The 19,861-nt window shown below is 38.5% G+C and overlaps 1 protein-coding gene across 7 annotated transcripts in view; it reads right to left on the bottom strand.

Annotated features, from left to right (window-relative positions):
- LOC109680403 (uncharacterized) overlaps positions 1-19,861 on the bottom strand; it is a 451,924-nt gene that overhangs the window by 170,232 nt on the left and 261,831 nt on the right. For 2 of the 7 annotated variants that reach the window (XM_074053906.1, XM_074053917.1), the window contains exon 5: positions 13,303-13,429. The exons of 4 other annotated variants lie outside the window; for them this stretch is intronic. In XM_074053906.1, coding sequence (XP_073910007.1) covers positions 13,303-13,429 — 127 coding nt within the window. Of the gene's footprint in view, positions 1-743; positions 12,411-13,042; positions 13,095-13,302; positions 13,430-19,861 lie in introns of those variants that run through there. One more of the 7 variants, XM_074053920.1, reaches the window with a different exon arrangement.

Below are 19,861 nucleotides of genomic sequence, written 5' to 3'. Positions count from 1 at the left end.
ACTGACTTAATGGAAAAATGATTTGGGAGATGAAAGGGTTGGATGACCTCCTTCTTAAACTCCTTAGTCATAGTGTCCAGAATTTTAATTTTAGCAGGATGTTGCATAATGCCTTGTGGCTGAGGACTAATGCAGTGGTGAATTGAGACAGCCCTCACCAAAAAATCACCACTACCCTACCCGAATAACTTCTTACTACTATCATTAACACAGGAATGTGAGAGCTCCTAAATGAATTTCAATTAAAAGACAGGGAAAATTGTAAGAAAAATGATCTTGTCTATCAAATCATATGTCACCCTCTTAAATTACTTAAAATTCCTCAGGTCACCATCTTACGTGACTTGCATTGTTTAAAGGGTTCATTTTTCTTCTTCCAGATTCTTGTACAGTTTCACTGGCCACAAAGATTGCTCACCAAACTGTGTACCCTAAAGTATCCTCAAACCTTTTGGCCAATTGAGAAAGATTGTTAACTTGTGACCTGGACAAATCCCAGGTAAGCAGCAGGTACAACTGTGCCACAGTTGTAAGGAGGATCCACTGTTGGCCATTTTGTGCACACATCTCTCGTCAGATGGAGTGAACACATACTTGCATTCTTAGATCAAAAGAAATTGCATTTTCAGAATTTTCTTTGTCTCTCATGTGTCTATTTTCAACACCAGAGGGTCTTGAATTCCAACAATAATAAATTTAGAAAATGATGTATTGTGTATTAAGTTATGTTTCTACAGTCATACTGAAATCCATTATTTATTTATTTATTTATTCATTTACTTTTGTTGGTACAGTGTGGTGAACACAAAGCCTTGTGATTACTAGGCAAACATTATACCATTTGAGACACTTAGCCAGCTGCGGTTCTTTATTGCAGTAATTAATTCCATTACAGATTTCTCTCTACACAGGATATCACATGTTTTTTAAATGTATGATTAACTTACTTCCCCCTTAAAGTTTACTTATTAAAAACTCTCCACCTAGGCATAAAGAAAAATAGACATCCACCTTAAACCATAACTCACCTGTAAGCCATTTTCTCAGGGGGATCAGAGGGTTATTGAGGATTATCCCATCCAGTGACCTTGGGTCTTCTCTACCTACCTTCTTTACCCCTGGAATTTAAGCTGAAGTGGGCTTCAGCTCTTTCAGTGAGGTCACTCTCCACAAGGCCATTTCTCCACAATAAACCCTGTGCTGGCATATGAGGCATTTCCCACCTATTCACTCCATGCTGTTCTTTCATTTCCAACATATCATGTCAAACCTTGAGGTAATTGTGCAGGTTCAGCTCCCAGCTCTGCACTCCCACAATTTGGAAAGCAGTGGATGGACAACAGCAGGTTTTCCTAGGTTCACTCTAGGACAGTCTGCAGAAACTGAAATCTTCCTCCCTCATCCCCACTGCCTCTCCCCCCATTTTTTTTCACTTCTCTCCCACCCTTTCCTTTCGTTCCTGACAACATTATCACTGGACTTCTGCCCAACACTGACCTTCAAATTCTGGCAAATTTGCCCTTCCATTTGTGTGTCTCTGCAGTTAGACCCTGGATATCTGACTTTGGACCTCAAAAAAGCTCTGCTGGGGGAGAGACTTCCTTTTTCCACCAACTGTGTGGTTTCACCTGCTGCTTTCTGTGGACACCTAGAAAATATCCACATACCTGCACAGATAGGCTAGCAGATGGCACTGGGGTAGCTCCTGCCCTCTGATATGTCTATCCAAGCAATTAGGGCCACTGCAGGGATTACCCACCACTTCTCGATCTCAGTCTAGGTCACACAGGATTTGTCCTGGTTTTGGACCTTAAGTCCCATAAAATTGTCTCAATATTGGACCATTGAACCCACTGAACTTGTCTCAAATTCTGACCCTCTGTTTCCAATCCACAAAAAATGGGTCAAAATCATCCAAGGCCCTTAGGGCATTCCATAGTCATGGCTCCTCAAAACCTTCAGACTCGAGTACATAAAGACCATTAAACCAAAATGGCTAATTTTATACTGTAAAATGATTTCACCCCAATATTAAAAAAATGACCATTGGCCCAAACAGGCCCCTTTCTATTTCCAAATTCATCACAATCTCAAAAACTACCAATGCTATGGGACATGATTGGAGGTTTCCTGATATCCAGCTCTCTGTTCATCTCTGCTCCAGTCTCTCCCTTTTTCTGTTCTCCTCCTAAACAAAAATACTCCCCATCCCCATGTTTCTCTGTCTTCCATTGAAAACCACCTTCTGACTTCAGCTCATCTTTACGTCATCCTTTCATCTTCCTTCATCTCACAAGATATAAATAATGTTTAACTTTGAAACTCTTCTCTCTAAATCTTTCTCAGCCATGATGGACATTTCCTTTTACCCCTTGAACTCTATAGCCTGCATGTCTCCTCTCCCACACTGGCCATCTGGGTGAGGACAACAGAGAAAGAAATGAACAAAAAAGAAATGGAAAGAAATATCCGGGTCAAGTCACACTGTCAGTTCTCTCAGCCTCCTCAGTGACACATGGTCCCAGAACTGCAGACATAAAATCAATTGCAAATCTAAATGACATCTGGGCGATGGCTACATTTCCGTCCAGACCTCCTGATCTTCCACCTAACACTAAGCCTCTAAATGTACCTGAACACTTTAACAGTTTTCCTCCTTTAATACTTGCTTTTGAGAAAGGCTGTTTTCAATTGCAGATATGTCAGGACCAGTTGAGGGAACAGGCCATATCAAGGTTGCTGCAGGTGGTGACCCTGGGCTGGCTCATTCACTCTCTTGGCCAAGGTGCAATATGGTCGGAATTATGGACCCACACCCTCAGCCTCACTTGCACACATTCCGGAAAGACCAAAGATGACAGAATTTCAATTCTATGTATAAATTACACCATGTGTTTAAATTAAAATGTTTCCCTGGTTATGGCATTAGCTAAAAGGCAAAAGTACAACCTTCCTGAGTTCTGCTATGGATGCAATAAGGCACTTGGATTTTTTTTCACAAGGCCCCTTACCTAAAATTAACTTTTCAGGAGTTAATTCACTGTACATTTCCCATGATTTCTATCACCAGTTTCAATGGAGATGAGTCTGCCCTTTTTTCAGCCTGTCATACAAATTCTAATTTAAAAAATGTTACTGTGAACTAAAATGGTGGATCTGCACATTCTATATCTTTGTCCAGGCAAGTATATGGGATACCAGCTCTACACCCTAATAACAAATGTACTGTAGCCCAAGGTAAACTATTATTAGTATTATTAAAAAACCCAAAAACCCTCAAGCAGTAAATGCAAAGCCTTCAATATCTTTGAGTGCAGAATTAATGTAATTGCATAGTGTGTCATTGGGTGAATTTTCTCTTGTGATTAACTTATTAGATACAAAATCTGATAGCTATGGCAAGTCTTATTGGAGAAGGAAACTGATTCAAAACACATTCCTACAATTGACTCTTGCTTTAGATATCAAGCTGCCCAAAATGAGTCCTTAAAGAACATGGGAAACATCTCCAGCTGCTCCTAAAAATTTTTAAATAAGTGATCATTTTACTTGTTGTTGAACTGTGTATGCTTAAATTGATACTTATGAAATGGCTAATTTAAAACTCCTGCATATGCATGTTTGTACATCTTTAGGATGATTCTTATTATTGGGTTAATGCCGAGAAATGAAAGGTTTCTTTTCTCCTCTCCACTACTTCTTCTACTGCTACTTTAAAGAAAAATAGTTTTTCAAAGTTTGATGTCAATAAGGTCTAAGTAAAACACAGGCATTTTTTGTGGACAGTAACAATTTGTTTCACTTTGTCATGAGTTTAATTTACATTCAATTCTTTTATAGCTAGATATATTAACAAAAGTGTCTTAAAGTAACTTACAGATAAACAGTTTAAAATTACCTTTCTTCATGGGTCTGCATAGTAAAAATATAAGGGTAATTGGAAAAATTTTATTTACATTTAAAATTCTTATTAAAGTCATTTTAAAAATACAAGTTACAAAGTCAAGAAATCAAAAAGTAGAAAGAATATAGAAGGGTATTTGAAGATGAGGGGAAAGCGTCACAATCCAGATAGTGTCACTTCAGCCAGACCTCAAGAACTTACTAAAGCTAAGAGGTTTTAAAGAAGTGATCTTACACAGGCATAGTAGACATACATGGCCAGGCTCTTTAGTTGGGCAAAGAGGGCCAAAGTGATCTTATCCATGTGTGAACTGATCGAACTTTTGATGCCACTCTGTGCTTGGTGCCATGAATCCTGCAGGGGAGTCAGGAAAATTGTACTATCCTGTGTTGTACCTGAGGTGACTTTGTCCTGGCCCACAGTCCCCTCTGGAAAGATCCACACCAAAACCTGACACTCCCTATCTGTGAGGTGATGAAGGGTATTCATTGAATCCTCTATGCTTATCTATGAAATTTGTGTGGGGAAGGAGCATCAAAGTACATTGCACCTTCTCTCCCTTTTCTCGGAGTTCTGGGTTTCCTAAAAGATGAGAGTAATCAGGAATTGAATCCACAATCTGTCCTCTCATTCTTAGTGCTGTCACTAAATCTATGAATTTCCAAGTAGCTCCTTAATGCCACAACCTTTAGAAAGAGAAATCCACTTTCATACATGGTTGCTCTTGGAGTGGAATGAAGACGTATTTCCCATCCTCCACATACATATAGCTGTTACTGTTCTCAGTTGTTTTATAGGAATGAATGTTAAGGTAAGGTGGCCTTAAGAAAGTGGGTCTGAAGGCTTGTCGATTTTTAGAAATGAAAATTAAGGTTTTGTATTTGCTGTAGAAAAAGGAAAGCAGCAAGGGATGTACTTTCAGAATGGACATGATTTACAGAGCTAAATATTACTTCAAATTATCTGGAAAGATCCAAGTTCAACTAAAAGTCAGGTATATTTTTTTCATTTGTAAAACTTGGGACTAATGCCAGGTAAATTGCTACCTTGATATTCTCATTGGAACCATGAACTGGCCATATTTTACACTTTGAAAGAACTATTATATATGCTTTAACAATGAGTATTATTTCTTTAATGTCTCTGAACACTTTTTACACTGTTTGAACTTGTCAATCCTTGTAGACCTGTTAATCATGCTATACACTTGAATTGAGTTTGAGATTTTGGTTTTTAATGTGTGTATTAAGTTTCACATGTACATGACAAGTGGGTATATAAGAAGATAGAGTTGCTGCCCTAAAGTATTACTAGGATGATGTAAGAGACTTCTCCATGGTATAAAAACTCATGTGCATTATTTTCAAATTGTTTGTCTTAAAATTTTGCAAACTAGTTTCCAAATTTGAAATTTGCAGGATTCTTGACTTTTGAAGTTTTAACAAAACTTATCTCCCTACAAAGTGGGCCCATGTTTTACAGCAGCTCTTGTAGAGAAGACTTGAGAAATTTAACTTCTGTGATCCCCAATGGTAAAATAAGGGGAGGTGCCCAGGTGTATTGAGCTCTTATGATTTGAACTTCAACGTGTCATTCAGCATGGGTTACGTTATCTACCTACAGCTTTTGACTCTGAGTGTGAAACATGATGCTTTTATTTTCATGAGTGATTTCTAAGCTAAAAACGATACTCAGGTGGCATATCACAGGATATTGGTACAACTAAAGTCTTCGGAATGAAGATGCTGGGGCAATTGAAGAAGCAGTTGTGTTTTCTAAGAGGAAAGACACTTTGTGGAAACTTCCTTGTTTGAGAAATTTAATTTGTACCATGGTTCATGCATGACACTGAATCACATCTAACCGGAGTTCTTTCTACTGTTGGGGTTAATTTGTTTTACATGTCTGGGAGAAGGAGCAAGTGAAATGGGAGACACCCATCAGCAGACACAAGACATAAATCTATTTTAATGATGTGCTGTAACAGAATGTTTGACATTCTTTATGATTTCATAGCACAGAGACCCACATTTTCATTGGTGGATTGAGTCCCACACAGTATGCATTAGTGCTGCCATCTGTGATATTCTGTCAATTTTTCAATTAAAAAACTTTCTTCACAGGCTCATATATAATCATTTTATTCTCAACTTAAAATTTGAGGATGCAAATGTGTGGTGGTGACTCACATCTGTAATCCTAGCTATGCAGGAGGTAGGGATTAGCAGGGTTAATGTTGGAAGTAACACTAGGAAAAAAGTTTTCAACATAGTATTTCAAAGAAAAAAAGAAGGGTTGTTACAAAGACTGAAGGTGTAGGTACAGCGTTCAAAACCCAGTGTACCCCCCCCAAAAAATTGATGTTACAGTGCTTGCCTACAAGGATGAAAACTGAACTTCAAAGCCAACTACAACCACAAAAGAAAATCAAGAATGTGTTTTTTGCCCATATGAATGTGTATATGCCTGTATCAAAACATGAATAAATGAATCAGAAGAAAAAATTACTGGATTCTTCCAGTCAGCATTGCAAGCTGTCAGAGACCAGAGTGCAATAATAATACACTCAGAGATTTTAAGGAAAATATTTTGTATTTTACACTATCTCATTGTTCCTTCTTGAAGTTCCTGATTTCATCTAGTCATGGAGGTTCAGAAAGATCTTGGGAACACTGTTGAATTCTCTTTGCATCTGTGTGAAAACTTAATATTTGAATTCAAGTGTGACTAGAAGACTATCAAAATATATGTTTAGGGACAAGTTTACTGTCATTTAAAAGATAATTTTGGAATGTTTAAAGAAGTGCAGCAAATAACTTGAGTGAATTTATTTCTGTCCTATGACCTGATGAAACAAAACTGCAGTGCAATGAGCTGTAATATTTGGCAGAAAAATATATCTAAATGAGAAAACTTTGGGACAGGAGAGCAGTACACTCATATTATATTGAGGATAAGTTATCAATGCTAAACATTGGTACACATCCTATCAGTTCGCTAGGTCCCCAAAGTAGAAGAGCTGAGAAATGTGGCATTTTCCCACATCTACTGCAAAAATCTTGGCCTAGTCAGAAAACTACCAGAGTCTGAACCATCAGACAGACCCCACAAAAGAAAGTACAGGGGATATGCTGGGTTCAGATAGCTGTGGGAAAGCCTTTTTGATAACAATGTCTAGGGGGTCCATAGATATGCAACCCCTGCTTAGACAATCAGAACTGTTCATTTACTGGGGTATGTGACATCTCAAGCATATGAGTAAGTGCATGTGATGTAAAGGACAAAAGTCAGTAAGAAAATCTATGGAGGCAAGGCTAAATGGATTTATGGGCACAAACCTTGCCTCTCTATGTCCAGAAAGCAGAGTGTTGGATCAACAATGATTGCATCAAGTTAATGCAGTCCTCTAAGTCCTACCAAGAGTAATTTCATCTTTCACAAAGCCTGTGTCCTGAGGCTATGTGCCAGACATCTGGGTAGAGGATGGGGTTCAACAGGAAGAGTCTGCCAAGCCAGTGGAAGCCCTGAGTTACTATAAATTACTGCAAAATAAAGATTTAATTACTTAAAGTCAGTTTTTCCACAGCGTGAAAATGTTTGCTGAGACCCAGTAGCATCCACTATAAAATTTCCAGTCTGAAAATGTTTACTGGTCAATTTGAGGGGTTGAAATCCCAAGAGATTTCTGATAGATGGATGGGTTAGCATAGGTCTTCCTGACAGATGGATTTTGAAAAAAAAAAAAAAAACTTAGGTGGCTTGGTCACAAAGATTTGGCACTAAGGACATCATTTAGAAGCAATTCCCTCCTACATTTCTGTATCTGTTTCTTAAAGATTGTGTTGCCATGCCCAACCTTGAGTCTTGTTTCAAGGTGAATTCTTTCCTATTGTCTCTTTCCTATTGTGATGTCCTTTTCAGGTTACCCATGGATTTCCCCCACTGTCCCTTCCCTTCAAGGAATTGGGAGAGCAGTCTACCAAAGACTATGATAACCAGAGAGTCAGCCCATTCACATCTCTGCCCCAGGAGTGAATTTTTACCATAGCTTCCCCATTAACCTCAGTGTAGCTCCCAGGCAGTCCATTCTCCTTGCTGCCTTAAGATAATTGCTACCTTCATGAGTGGCCTAAAGCTGTGACCATTCAGTTACATGAAAAACATGCCTTTAAGTATACTTTTCATTTTTTATTCTTCTATTGGTATCAGGATACCTTGGTGTGAATATGGTATTCGGAGAATAAATGAAATCTATGCCAATGTTAGATGTATTGTTTCAATGTGCAGTTTTTCCCTCTGATGTTAATCAAGTCAAAGTACTGAGTTAAGTAAACTTAAGTTGAAAATATATTCCTAATAAATAAAAGGAAACATATAATTCATTCCTATATCACCAAATTTATAACCAACTCATTTATGATATCATAACTGATTTTAAGGAATTAATAATTTCAAGTAACAGCACAAATTAGCCTTTCTCCTCATTTCCACAAGACTCTCTGGCTTGTCTATGGCTTGTAAACTATTTACACACTCAGCTTAAGAAAATGGACAAAGCATTACCAAAGTAATATGTACAAAAACCATTTAATCCCACTAAAAGTTTGCTGGAAAACCATTGTAAAAAGGCACATATTCAGTTACAGACCAAAAATGAGAGTAGACTTATCTTCTATTTCATTGGATAGCAAAGAGGATGGAATTATGTCTGCTGTCTGATGGATGAGCCTGTCTTGGAAAGAAGCAGGAAGTCTCTGATGAGGACTAATGAAGGATTTAGTAACCTGATGGCTGAGAAACATGCCTTGTCTGTTGATAAGGAATTACACTGTAGACTAGAGGGCTAATATCAATGATACAGCAATCTTGCTGACCTGAAACACCAGCACACTCAGCCTTAGCCTTATCGCTAAGGAAATTGTCCTCCAAGCCAGCAACTAGGACATGTTGTTGACATGAAGTTATGAAGTTTGTTTGGTATACTGGATTTGAACTTGTGGCCTCAGGAATGAATCATCCAGGCTTGCTTTCAAACTGTAATCACCCTGATCTCTGCCTCCTGAGTACCTACTGTTAATGGTGAAAAAAGGCATGTTGGACTAAAATGTAAGCAGAGATAGAGATGAGATGCTTACATCTCTATCTCTATCACGGGGTTGGCTCAATACCTCAGCACATGCTTTATTGGGAGAATTCTCTAGAGGCAGACCCCAGTAAGAGAGGAGTAGCCCACAACTACTTGCAGATTAGGGACAGATATAGACAGTCCAAGAAAGGAAACTCAGGGCAAACTCCCAGGAAGGTCAATGGACAGGAATATCCTCCATAGGCCCTCTGCCACTCCCGAGATAAGCGGTCTTTCTATGAGGCTGGGTGGGAAATTTCTAGTAATTGGCTAAAGGTGAATGTTTGTTATTCATTAGGGCCAGGTGTAGAGTTTTCAGTAAGCCAACTGTGATGAGGAAGGGCCCAATCCAAAGGTGGCTGCCCAATCCTTACTCAATTAGAATTGCAAGCTTGAACCACCAGCATCTAGCTCACACTATGAGAGTTAACCACACACAGACTAGTTTTCCAGCAATGACCATCCCCATCTGTACTGACCAGAATTAAAGCTGGAGTTCTCAGGACACCCAGTGAAGTATTCCTACTTAAATCTTCCCACCCTCTTGCTAATGGGCGCATGTTTCATTTTTTTTGTCTTATATTTTTTGTCCTATAATTCTAGTACATGAGAGGGTAAGAGAGGAGGATCATGGTTAGAGGTCAGCCTGTGCAAACAGTTCACAGACCCTTGCTCTGAAATAACTAGGAGAAAATGGACTGGAGGCTTGGAAGTAAGTTCCTTCCCTGCCAGCCATAAGCCATGAATCAAGTTCTCACTTCATACCATATTTGATCATATAATTTTTTATGTTCTGAAGGAGCAATGGAATGTGTGAATGCTTAACCACGTTACACACATGAAAAGCATTGTGCTACAAAGTGAACTGTGTCATGTCAAAGACAATGCAAGGTGAAGACATTCCTACATTATTTACATTGATAGTTTCTGAGTTCATTCATATCACTATAGTGTGATATCTTACTTGTATTTTTTTGGTAATGGGAATGAGAAGATATTCCTACATATATTTCACCTGTGGATTTTCTCTCTAGTGTGAGGACTTTCATGTTTGAGGTCATGGAAATTAGTGATGACTTTTCTAATTGATTTCTAAATACAATTATTCTCTATTTTACTTTTGTATGTTTTGAGGGAGCAGTGGAATGTATGAAGACTTAGCCAAATTACACATGTGTACATCATTGTACTACAATGTGAACTGTCTCATGTCAAAGATAACTGCAATAGTGTCTCTGAGTTCATTCATGTTGTTCAAGGAAATAGGGATGTGTGAACATTTTATGTTTGACATAACCTAGTGTTTATTTACAAGATGAGTTCTTTCAGGAGCATGAAGGGTACTAGAACTAAGGAAGGCTTTCCACACTGCTTACATCCACTGGGCTTGTCCTGTTTGCATTTTGTTGAGTATGACGAATACTGGATAGAGTGTAGGTTTTGCTCATTCCTTACATTTATAAAGTTTCTCTGAATAATGTCACTGGAAATTATTCATATCCATGGCTTTTCTCTCTAGTCTAAGTACATTTATGTCTTTTAAGGTAATAGGGCATGTGAACACTTTAGCCACATTGGTTACACCCATAAGGTTTGTCTTCAGTGTGAGTTCTTTCAGGGCTCAAAGGTGACCTAAATAAGTGAACACATTCTCACACTGCATGTATCTATAAGGTTTCACTTGTGTGTGAGTTCTTCTGTGTGCTTGATGGTGAGTGTATTGAGTGAAGGCTTTCTCACATTGCTTATTCATAGGGTTTCTCTCCAATGTGAGTTCTTCCATGAATATAAGGGTTACTGGAATCACTGTACACTTTCCTACATTACTTACATCCATAGGATTTCTCTCCAGTGTGAGTTCTTTCATGAATACGTAGAGTACTTGAATCAGTGTAGGCTTTCCCACATTGCTTACATCCATAAGGTTTCTCTCCAGAGTGAGTAATTTCATGTTTTTTAAGGGAACTGGAATTAGTGAAGGCTTTCCCACACTGCTTACATCCATAGGGTTTTTCTCCAGTGTGGGTTCTTTCATGAATACGAAGGGAACTGGAAAGAGTGTAGGCTTTACCACATTGCTTACATTCATAGGGTTTCTCTCCAGTGTGAGTTCTTTCATGATATCGAAGGGCACTTGAATCAGTGTAGGCTTTCCCACATTGCTTACATGCATAGGGTTTCTCTCCAGTGTGACTTCTTTCATGTATTCGTAAATAACAGGCATGAGTAAAGCCTTTTCCACATTGCTTACATTCATATGGTTTTTCTCCACCGTGAGTTATTTCATGATATCGAAGGTTACTCACACAAGTGAAGAATTTTCCACATTTGTTACATGCATAGGGTTTCTCTCCAGTGTGAGTTCTTTCATGACTGCGAAGGGAACTGGAAAAAATGTAGGCTTTACCACATTGCTTACATTTATAGGGTTTCTCTCCAGTGTGAGTTCTTTCATGAATACGAAGGGTACTGGAAAAAGTGTAGGCTTTACCGCATTGCTTACATCCATAGGGTTTCTCTCCAGTGTGAGTTCTTTCATGATATCGAAGGGCACTTGAATCAGTGAAGGCTTTCCCACATTGCTTACATCCATAGGGTTTTTCTCCAGTGTGAATTCTTTCATGTCTTTGAAGGTGATTGACTTGATTAAAGGATTTCCCACATTGCTTACATTTATAGGGCTTCTCTCCAGTGTGAGTTCTATCATGAACACGAAGATTACTGGAAAATGTGTAGGCTTTCCCACATTGCTTACATCCATAGGGTTTCTCACCAGTGTGAGCTCTTTCATGACTACGAAGGGCACTGTAAAATGTGTAGGCTTTCCCACATTGCTTACATTCATGTGGTTTCTCTCCAGTGTGAGTTCTTTCATGATATCGAAGGGCACTTGAATCAGTGTAGGCTTTGCCACATTGCTTACATCCATAGGGTTTCTCTCCAGTGTGAGTTCTTTCAAGGCCATTGGCTTGACTAAAGACTTTCCCAAAGTGCTTACATTCATAAGGTTTTTCTCCACTGTGAGTTCCTTCACTAATATGAAGGTTACTGGAAGGAATGTAGGCTTTCCCACATTGTGTACATCCATAGGGTTTCTCACTAATGTGAGCAGTTTCATGAATGTGAAAGGTACCAGATGGAGTGAAGACTTTACCAATTTCTTTCCTTCCGTGAGATTTCACTACATTGTGTAACCTTTCATGGATTAGAAGAGCCAAGCCATCAGTAAACGTTTTCCCATAAGTATCACATATATTGCTTTTACATGGTGCTGTTCTAAGCTGAGTACCCTTGTTTACAATGTTCTCTGGAGACTGTTGAACGGATTCTGCACACTTAATACATTGTTTACGTTCACGCAGTAACTCTAACATTTCATTTCTGTAAAACAGACAAAGATTACCATTGTTATCCTATTAATGATGTATTAGGAGAAGTTATGGTGTTTGTTAATGTGAGGATTTATGAACACAAATGTACTACATGTTCTGCAGCAGAGCCTGAGAACAGCTATTACCAAACAGTGGCGTTTGTAATGTGCTTCCATCATACTATTTCCATGTTAGGTGTTTAACAACACTGAATGAATTTTGCTACATTCAAATACACTTAAAGAGCTTATTGAGATGCCTTGGATCAAAAGCATGTTGGATTGCAAAATAAAAGAATGAACATGAGGACAAAGGTTGAAAAATGTGCCAGTCTATACCAATGCACATAATAATCCCATTGTGATGGAATTTGATACAATACAGTTAAATTAGTTTCTGCACAGACTGGGATTATTTTGGTATATTGAGCAACAGGACAGTGTCTTTTGTGACTTCTTTGGAAAAACATTATGAAAAATGGCACATATCAGATTTTGAATTTTCTGATTGTGGATGTTTAACTTATTTTTCACTGATTTAAGTGATTTATAAGTATAAGTTATAGTCCTATTTTCTTGGCTTTCACACTTCTTTTCAATGCCACATTTGATGTTCACTATTTTGGTTGTGAATACAAATTACCTCATATTTCTTCTGGGATTCCTGAAGTCCTCTTGAATGTTTTCATTTTCTTCTTTTGTTTGTAAGATATATACAAAGAGAAATCATTAGTATTTAATTGATATGAAAGAAAAATTTGAGACTTTGGCTATTTTCATGATATATGATCATGAATATGAATGAACCATTACTGTCCCCTTTTAAACACCCCATGAGGCAACAACACCAATGAGTCACAACAGTAGTGCACACTTTGATTAAGGTAATGATGCCATATTTACCTATGTAGGACAGGTTTCTATAGGTTTCTAGCATCACTTCTCTGTAGAGCTTCTTTTGGGAAGGATCCAAACAGCACCATTCTTCCAGGGTGAAGCTCACGGCAACATCCTCAAAGGTCAGGGGCTCCTAGGAGGTCAAATACACATTTTTGAGAAGAACTGTGAGTGTCACAGCAGGGGAAATAGACAATCTCCATGAAACAAATTCACAAGCTAATGTGGTCTCCACATATTCAATGCATTTTATTTTATCACACTCTCATTCTCCATCTATACTCACAAGCACTTCATAGTAATTCTGACATATCACTGGACCTAACTGCTAAATTCAAAGCAGAATATGGTCACAAAAAGTACATGTTATAAACTGAGACTGTAGCAATCTACTAATAAATTCCTTCTTCTTAGTTCCCATTGGGGTAACATCAGGTGCAAATAGACTGCAGGAATGATGTTTTTACTACAATGAGAAAAAGATTAATGTCTACTGGCATTGCAGAACTGCTAAAGGGATAAAGCTCACCAAACCAAATATATAGTGTAAAAGGGGGAAGAATGTCCTGAAGCAATTTATTCCAATAATATCCTATTGTATATATACTATTTATGATTATTTGCACATTTCTGCAAGGTTCATCCTACGGAGTCTGTAGTAAGAAAACCCACAATGCACTCACTCATGTTCATGAATAGGAAGTTGGTATGACAAATAGTATTTAATATCTCTTTCCAAAACAATTTTATTTTATTTTGGGAATTGAGCACCTCCTTGGTGACTGTATCAAGAGAGAACATTTGGAAGCTTCTACCTGGCTTAGAACAAACCAACCCAAATTTAAAGCTAAATAAGACTCATGAAGGATCAGTCACATACTTACAGTTTTTGCTGTAGCAAGTAAAAACATAATGTAGAAAGAAAACATGTAGCATGTGTCCCTAGAAATAGAATGATTTCAACTAGCTGTATACAATTTTACAATTTCTAAAATATACCTTAAAACTCATGAACAAAACTACTTTAAAAAATGTAATCAGTGTCACAGATTGCAAACAGCAATTAAAAATAATTGGAATGAGAAAGTGATCACTTGAACTACATGTGAAGGCCAATTTTGTAATTCCACCAGAAGGACCACAAGTTAAAAATTGAAGTGATCTACATAGGAAGAACCACTGTAATAAATGAAGAATAATAATGAAGAACAATGGGAGAGAGCAAGGGAAATAACAGTGCCCTATTGTGTATAATTAGTAAACAATGTTCAAACTACATTATCAAGGACACTGTACTTTAACAAAGATTAACAAATAGGCCTCAGAGGAAAAGTAACCAATCTTCCCTTGACTTTAAAGTAAGAGAAAATTGATTCCTGACAGAAGACACATCATACAATGGTGGCTAAGAGCACAAAATCTGCAACCCAGTTTCTCATTGAAAACACACATTGTATTCTCCAATGTCATGGATAATGATCCATTTGCATGGGAAATAGGAAGAAAAAATGTAAATACTTTTGAAGTCATGGTGTCACATGCCTGTCATCCCAGCAGTTGCAAACCTAAGGGAGGACTAGCTTATGTTCAGTGAGATCCTGGTATGCATCTTTAGTTCAAGTCTCTGTGTAAAAGTAACACAAAAGGAAGAGCATTTGGAAACCCACTACCCAAGAAACAAACAAAATGAATTTGGAATGTTAATATACTAGAGTGGCAAGAGACAAAAAATGAGGATAAAAATCTACAATGCAAGCAAAACATAAGGATTATTGTACTGCATACAATAATGAATGAGAACGTGATTGAAAAATGCACATGTGTTTTCAACATAAGACACCATGTATGAATCAAAATCTATGTCCCAGATTTAGGAATTAGCTGAGTAAAATAAGTGTTGAAAATACAAAAAGAGAAGAAAAATATAATGCTTGAATGGACTGGCAAATGATGCAATCTGCCCTGACATTTGTTTAATTCTAATTAATTAATTAACAGAGTCCTCAAATTGTATCCAATACACACAGGACATATTATGAATGGTAATCAGAACTATGTTTCACATTCTGTACAATACATATAGAAAAGACCCCAAAACAATGACCACTGTAACAAAAGGGAAAATAGTGTAATTCAATATCACATGTAATTGAGTGTGTGAAATTCACTCAAAGACAGCACCCAGAAGGCTTCTGTATGGAATAGGTCTAATACTTTTCTAATTCCAAATGGTCAAAAATAGAACACTGTTTAATGGACAAGACAGAAAAGGTAGGGAAAGGATTAAGGTGGCATCCATCTACTGTAGTAATGTGTGTACAGACCCTTTTCATTCACATCTACCAGGGTATCTAGATACCTTGTGTGCATGCATGTGTCCTTTTACTACCATATCCTAGTGAGAAAACGCTAGGCTTCTACACTTATAATTCTCAGACAGAACATCTCAATTCAGTCCCTTGTTTCTACTAAAAAAAATGTCAAATGCAAAAACTCAGTATTCTAAGATACTACCAAAATGTAGTTGTCTTTGACTGACCGTCACAGATATTCTTCATGTGTTGATAGAGAAATGTCAATCCAGAATAAGTAGACACATCAATGTCAAAAAGAAAATGGTCCCCTAACAGCCACAGTTATACCTTTAAAAAGGAAAGAACACCCACCAGCATTTACCTGTGGCTCACCTGACTTCAAGTACTATGCAACTTCACACTGGCAACACACCTTCTCAGGGAAATCAGACTTTGTTCTGTTCTATACTTTTACATTACTCTCTTGGAAAAATTCATTGTGTTCATTAAAAATGTTATTATTGGTAGTTGATTAATGAATTCTGTAACACTTGCATCCAGCTGGCTAATAAGCATATTGAATTATCTATCATCATGTTCTCCATTTTTCTCCTTTTTAATTTTTTGGTTTGAAAGGTTTTGAATTCATGGCTTTAGTTTTGCAAACCAGATTCTCTACCACTTGAGAGCAACACTTCCAGTGATTTTGCTTTGGATATTTTTGGAGATGGGAGCTCATGAAGTATTTGCACTGCACCAAAAACATTGAAATATTAAAATAAGTGAATCCTCGAGAAAACAAATGAATAGCATAGTGGTAGGTCAATTTCTCAGCATGAGCAAGGACATAAGTTCTATCACAAGCACTGCAAAAAAGAAACTATAGAAAATGATGCAAACAAAAATCTAATGAACAAAACAAATCCAAGTGTTAATTAAACATATATAAGTAGGATGCTTGTATTATTTTATTGGTTTCTTCCTAGTGTTTTCTTTCTATTTCAAACCAACTAAGCAATAACTTTCCAAAAATGGCTATTTCAATTTCCAAAGTAAAAGACGATTATAAGACACAATACAGAAGGAAGAACATGTTGGAATCTGGAGCCTCATACTCATCATCCTAACTACGTAGGAGGCTGAAGTCAGTACGATCATGGTTTGAGGTTATCCTGTTCATCTGGTTTAGACACTGGCCAAATAGAACATCAATTATGCTCATAAACCTTTGATAAGTTTCTAACCTCAACCCTCCCATTCAAAACTCAACTGCAAGTGCACCACCATTGCAGTGAGTTGTGCAACGTGAGCTCTCTGTAAATTTTGGGATTCATTAGAACCCTAAGTAGCACATGTCTGGGATCAGGTTGTGCATTCAAGACCCTGCTTCCACATTTTTGCATAATTCAGGACCATCAATTTTACCCTGAGAAGTTTGGAAGGAGCAGTGAACACCAAGGATCACATATTCAGCTGAAGGGAAGCTACTACCTCCTACCATCTCATCATCTGGGGAGAGAATCAAGGGCTCCATGATGGGTCAGGTTACTCAGAGGTATGGGACAGGATGACAGATTCCTGCTCATCTTTGCTGATCCACACACAATAGAGAGGATGGAGGGCCACAAGGAACTGCAGGAAACTCAGGCCCCAAAATCCAGTGCTATGCTCGGAAGGCCAAGATCTCTCACCACTGCTACAAGCAGTCCAACATCCTTATCCTCCTTAGACTGGTGACACTGGTAACAAACACTACTTCTACCTGCTATGGTGATTGGGATTCTGCCCTCCAACCTAGCTGAGCTCACATATGACATGGGTGTGAGATTCAGTTCCACTGTCTCTGTATCAGAAGAATTCTCAGTGATTCAGAAAATGATAGGAACTAGACAGTCATTTTCCAAAGATTAGGGGGTGGTACCTCCTCCCACTGGATTCTGCTAGGACAACCTAGACAGCTCTTTCCCTCCAAATACAGTGCTTTTCATTGGCTCTTGAGCCAAGGCTCTGTCACATTAGATCTGTGTGACAGGAGAAGTTATACATCACATGGTATAGAGCCTGGACCAGTAAATGGTTCCAGGCACAGCCCTTAGCAGACCAGGCCTCCTCCTTGGACCTTATGTTCCACAGTGTGGGGATGCACTGTACTGAAGCAGAACGTGCATCTGGCTTTTACAGAACAACTCTATTTCTTTCACATGGAAATGGAGTCAGGAGTCTGCTGAGAATATTCCAAATTCAGCATCTAAGGACACAGCTCTTGATTTCACAGAAGGATCAATGTGTAGGACAGGGTGAGGGAGATATCAACAGAATAGGACAAAAGGCCTGGTGTCACACTATGTTGGTATCAGTCACTTGTCTTTAAGGACAAGGATTTCTCACACCTGTTCCCTCAAGCTATCTATTAATACCCAAGAATGTAAGAACAAGCTGGGAGCTAGTGGCTCCCACGTGCAATCCTAGCTACTCAGGAGGCAGAGATCAGGAGGATCATGGTTTGAAACCAGACCCAGGCAAATGGTTTGTGAGGTCATATCTTGAAAAAAAAAAAAAAACCTGCACAAAAAAGGGAAAGCAGAGTGACTCAACGAGTACACCCTTAATTCAAGCCCCAGTTCTGCAAAAAAGTAAAAGAAAAAAAAACAAGAAAGAACATACTAACAAGTCAGCCCAATTATTAGGTAGAAGAGAAGCTGTAGCTATCCCACCAATTCCATACATGCAAAAAACTCCCCAAGTTAATAAAAACCTGTTTTCTAACAGAAAGAACCAAATGTGTCTTGTTTTCCCTTTGTACTTCATAAGCTATCTCAACTGTCATGAGGTACATTCTCACAAGATCAACCCCCTCAATGAAAATGCAAACAACTTCCTGGTGAAGAGACTCAAGTGGTACAGCAAGTTTGAGACAGATTTCAAACCACAATACAAAAAAAAAAAAAAGAAAATATAATCAGTTGAAATATTACCAAAGCAAAGTAATCCTAGAAATCACTCATGATTAAATAACACCATCTTTTGTGTTCCCATTACACTTACATGTCTTTCCTCAGTAAACCTAAAACAAGGCAAGGCTCACACTTTAGGGAATCCCAATTTCTGCCTCAAAAGCTTTACTTTAATTGTTCAGAAGAAACAGAACAGCTAATAAGCAAACTTTCCTGAAGGTTGTCTCCTTTTTATACTCCTGAATTCTATGAACCACCCTCGACCTGAGGCAACACAACAACCCCTTTTTATGGTCACCTGAAGACAATTATCAGCTCAGGGGAAAGGATATCTGATCAAGGAGCAGATGGCTCCCCCTGTTATCCTTCCTCTCCCAGAGTCATCCACAACAGTATGCCCTCCCTAGAAAGCACAGCCCTGCTCTACCTCACCCTTGAGACCCTGCAGACCTCCGAGTTGGTGCTGCCCTGCACTGCTACTTCAGTATGATCAGTCCCTGTCTCCATCTGAAATTAAAGTTTCAACATACTATCTAAACAACTCCAATTATGTCAGATATTGCAAAAACTTCAACCTTCAACACGTTCCCAACATGTTCCCTTTGTTATGAATCCCACATGCCCATGCAGAGTCTTTGCCTTGAGTTGGGCAATGCAAAGACAGCTTCAGGTTATGAATTTATCACAGCCCTAAGAAGAACTGGGCTGTGGACTAGTGTGAAATCAGCTTCTAAACACGTAGCTAATTATGGGCAATCACCAAGTCCACAAGGATAATGGAGGAAGCCAAAACCTCCCACCCACTGAAGGCTGAGGGACCTACAGCTCAAGTGCAGAGGAGTCCTAACAGGATGCTGGGCAAGGTCTATGTCCCTGCACATAGAGGACAGGATGCCAGAGTGTGCCCATCTGAACAGTCCCACCCCAGGGCAAAGAAGAACAAATGCAAAACTTCACAAGCAATGAGTCAGCCACAAAATGCAGTGATGTACTTGGAAGTCCCAGGTCTGTACCAACCTTTCCAAGCCATTTCGTATGTCCTCATCCTCCTAGGCTCTGGGATGCCAGTTACAAAGAGCATTTCAGGCTTCTTTGGTGAGTGAAGTTCTGGTCACTCACATGGGACCATGTGCGAGTCACAGTAGGAGACTAAATTACATAAAATTGCTCAGTATTAAAACGTGATCCAGAAAATGTCCAGATCAGTAGGCATTTCCTGTATTAATCAGAGGGTCCTACTTACAACAGACGGTGATTTGCCAATTCTCAAGCTCTTCTCACTGGACAGTGGTCCAGAACCCACCCCTTGAGATCTGA

This window comes from Castor canadensis, chromosome 14, assembly GCF_047511655.1.
Source record: "Castor canadensis chromosome 14, mCasCan1.hap1v2, whole genome shotgun sequence".
NCBI classification, from domain to species: domain Eukaryota; kingdom Metazoa; phylum Chordata; class Mammalia; order Rodentia; family Castoridae; genus Castor; species Castor canadensis.
Note: the sequence above shows the minus strand (reverse complement) of the source record. Positions and strands in the feature narration are given on the sequence as shown.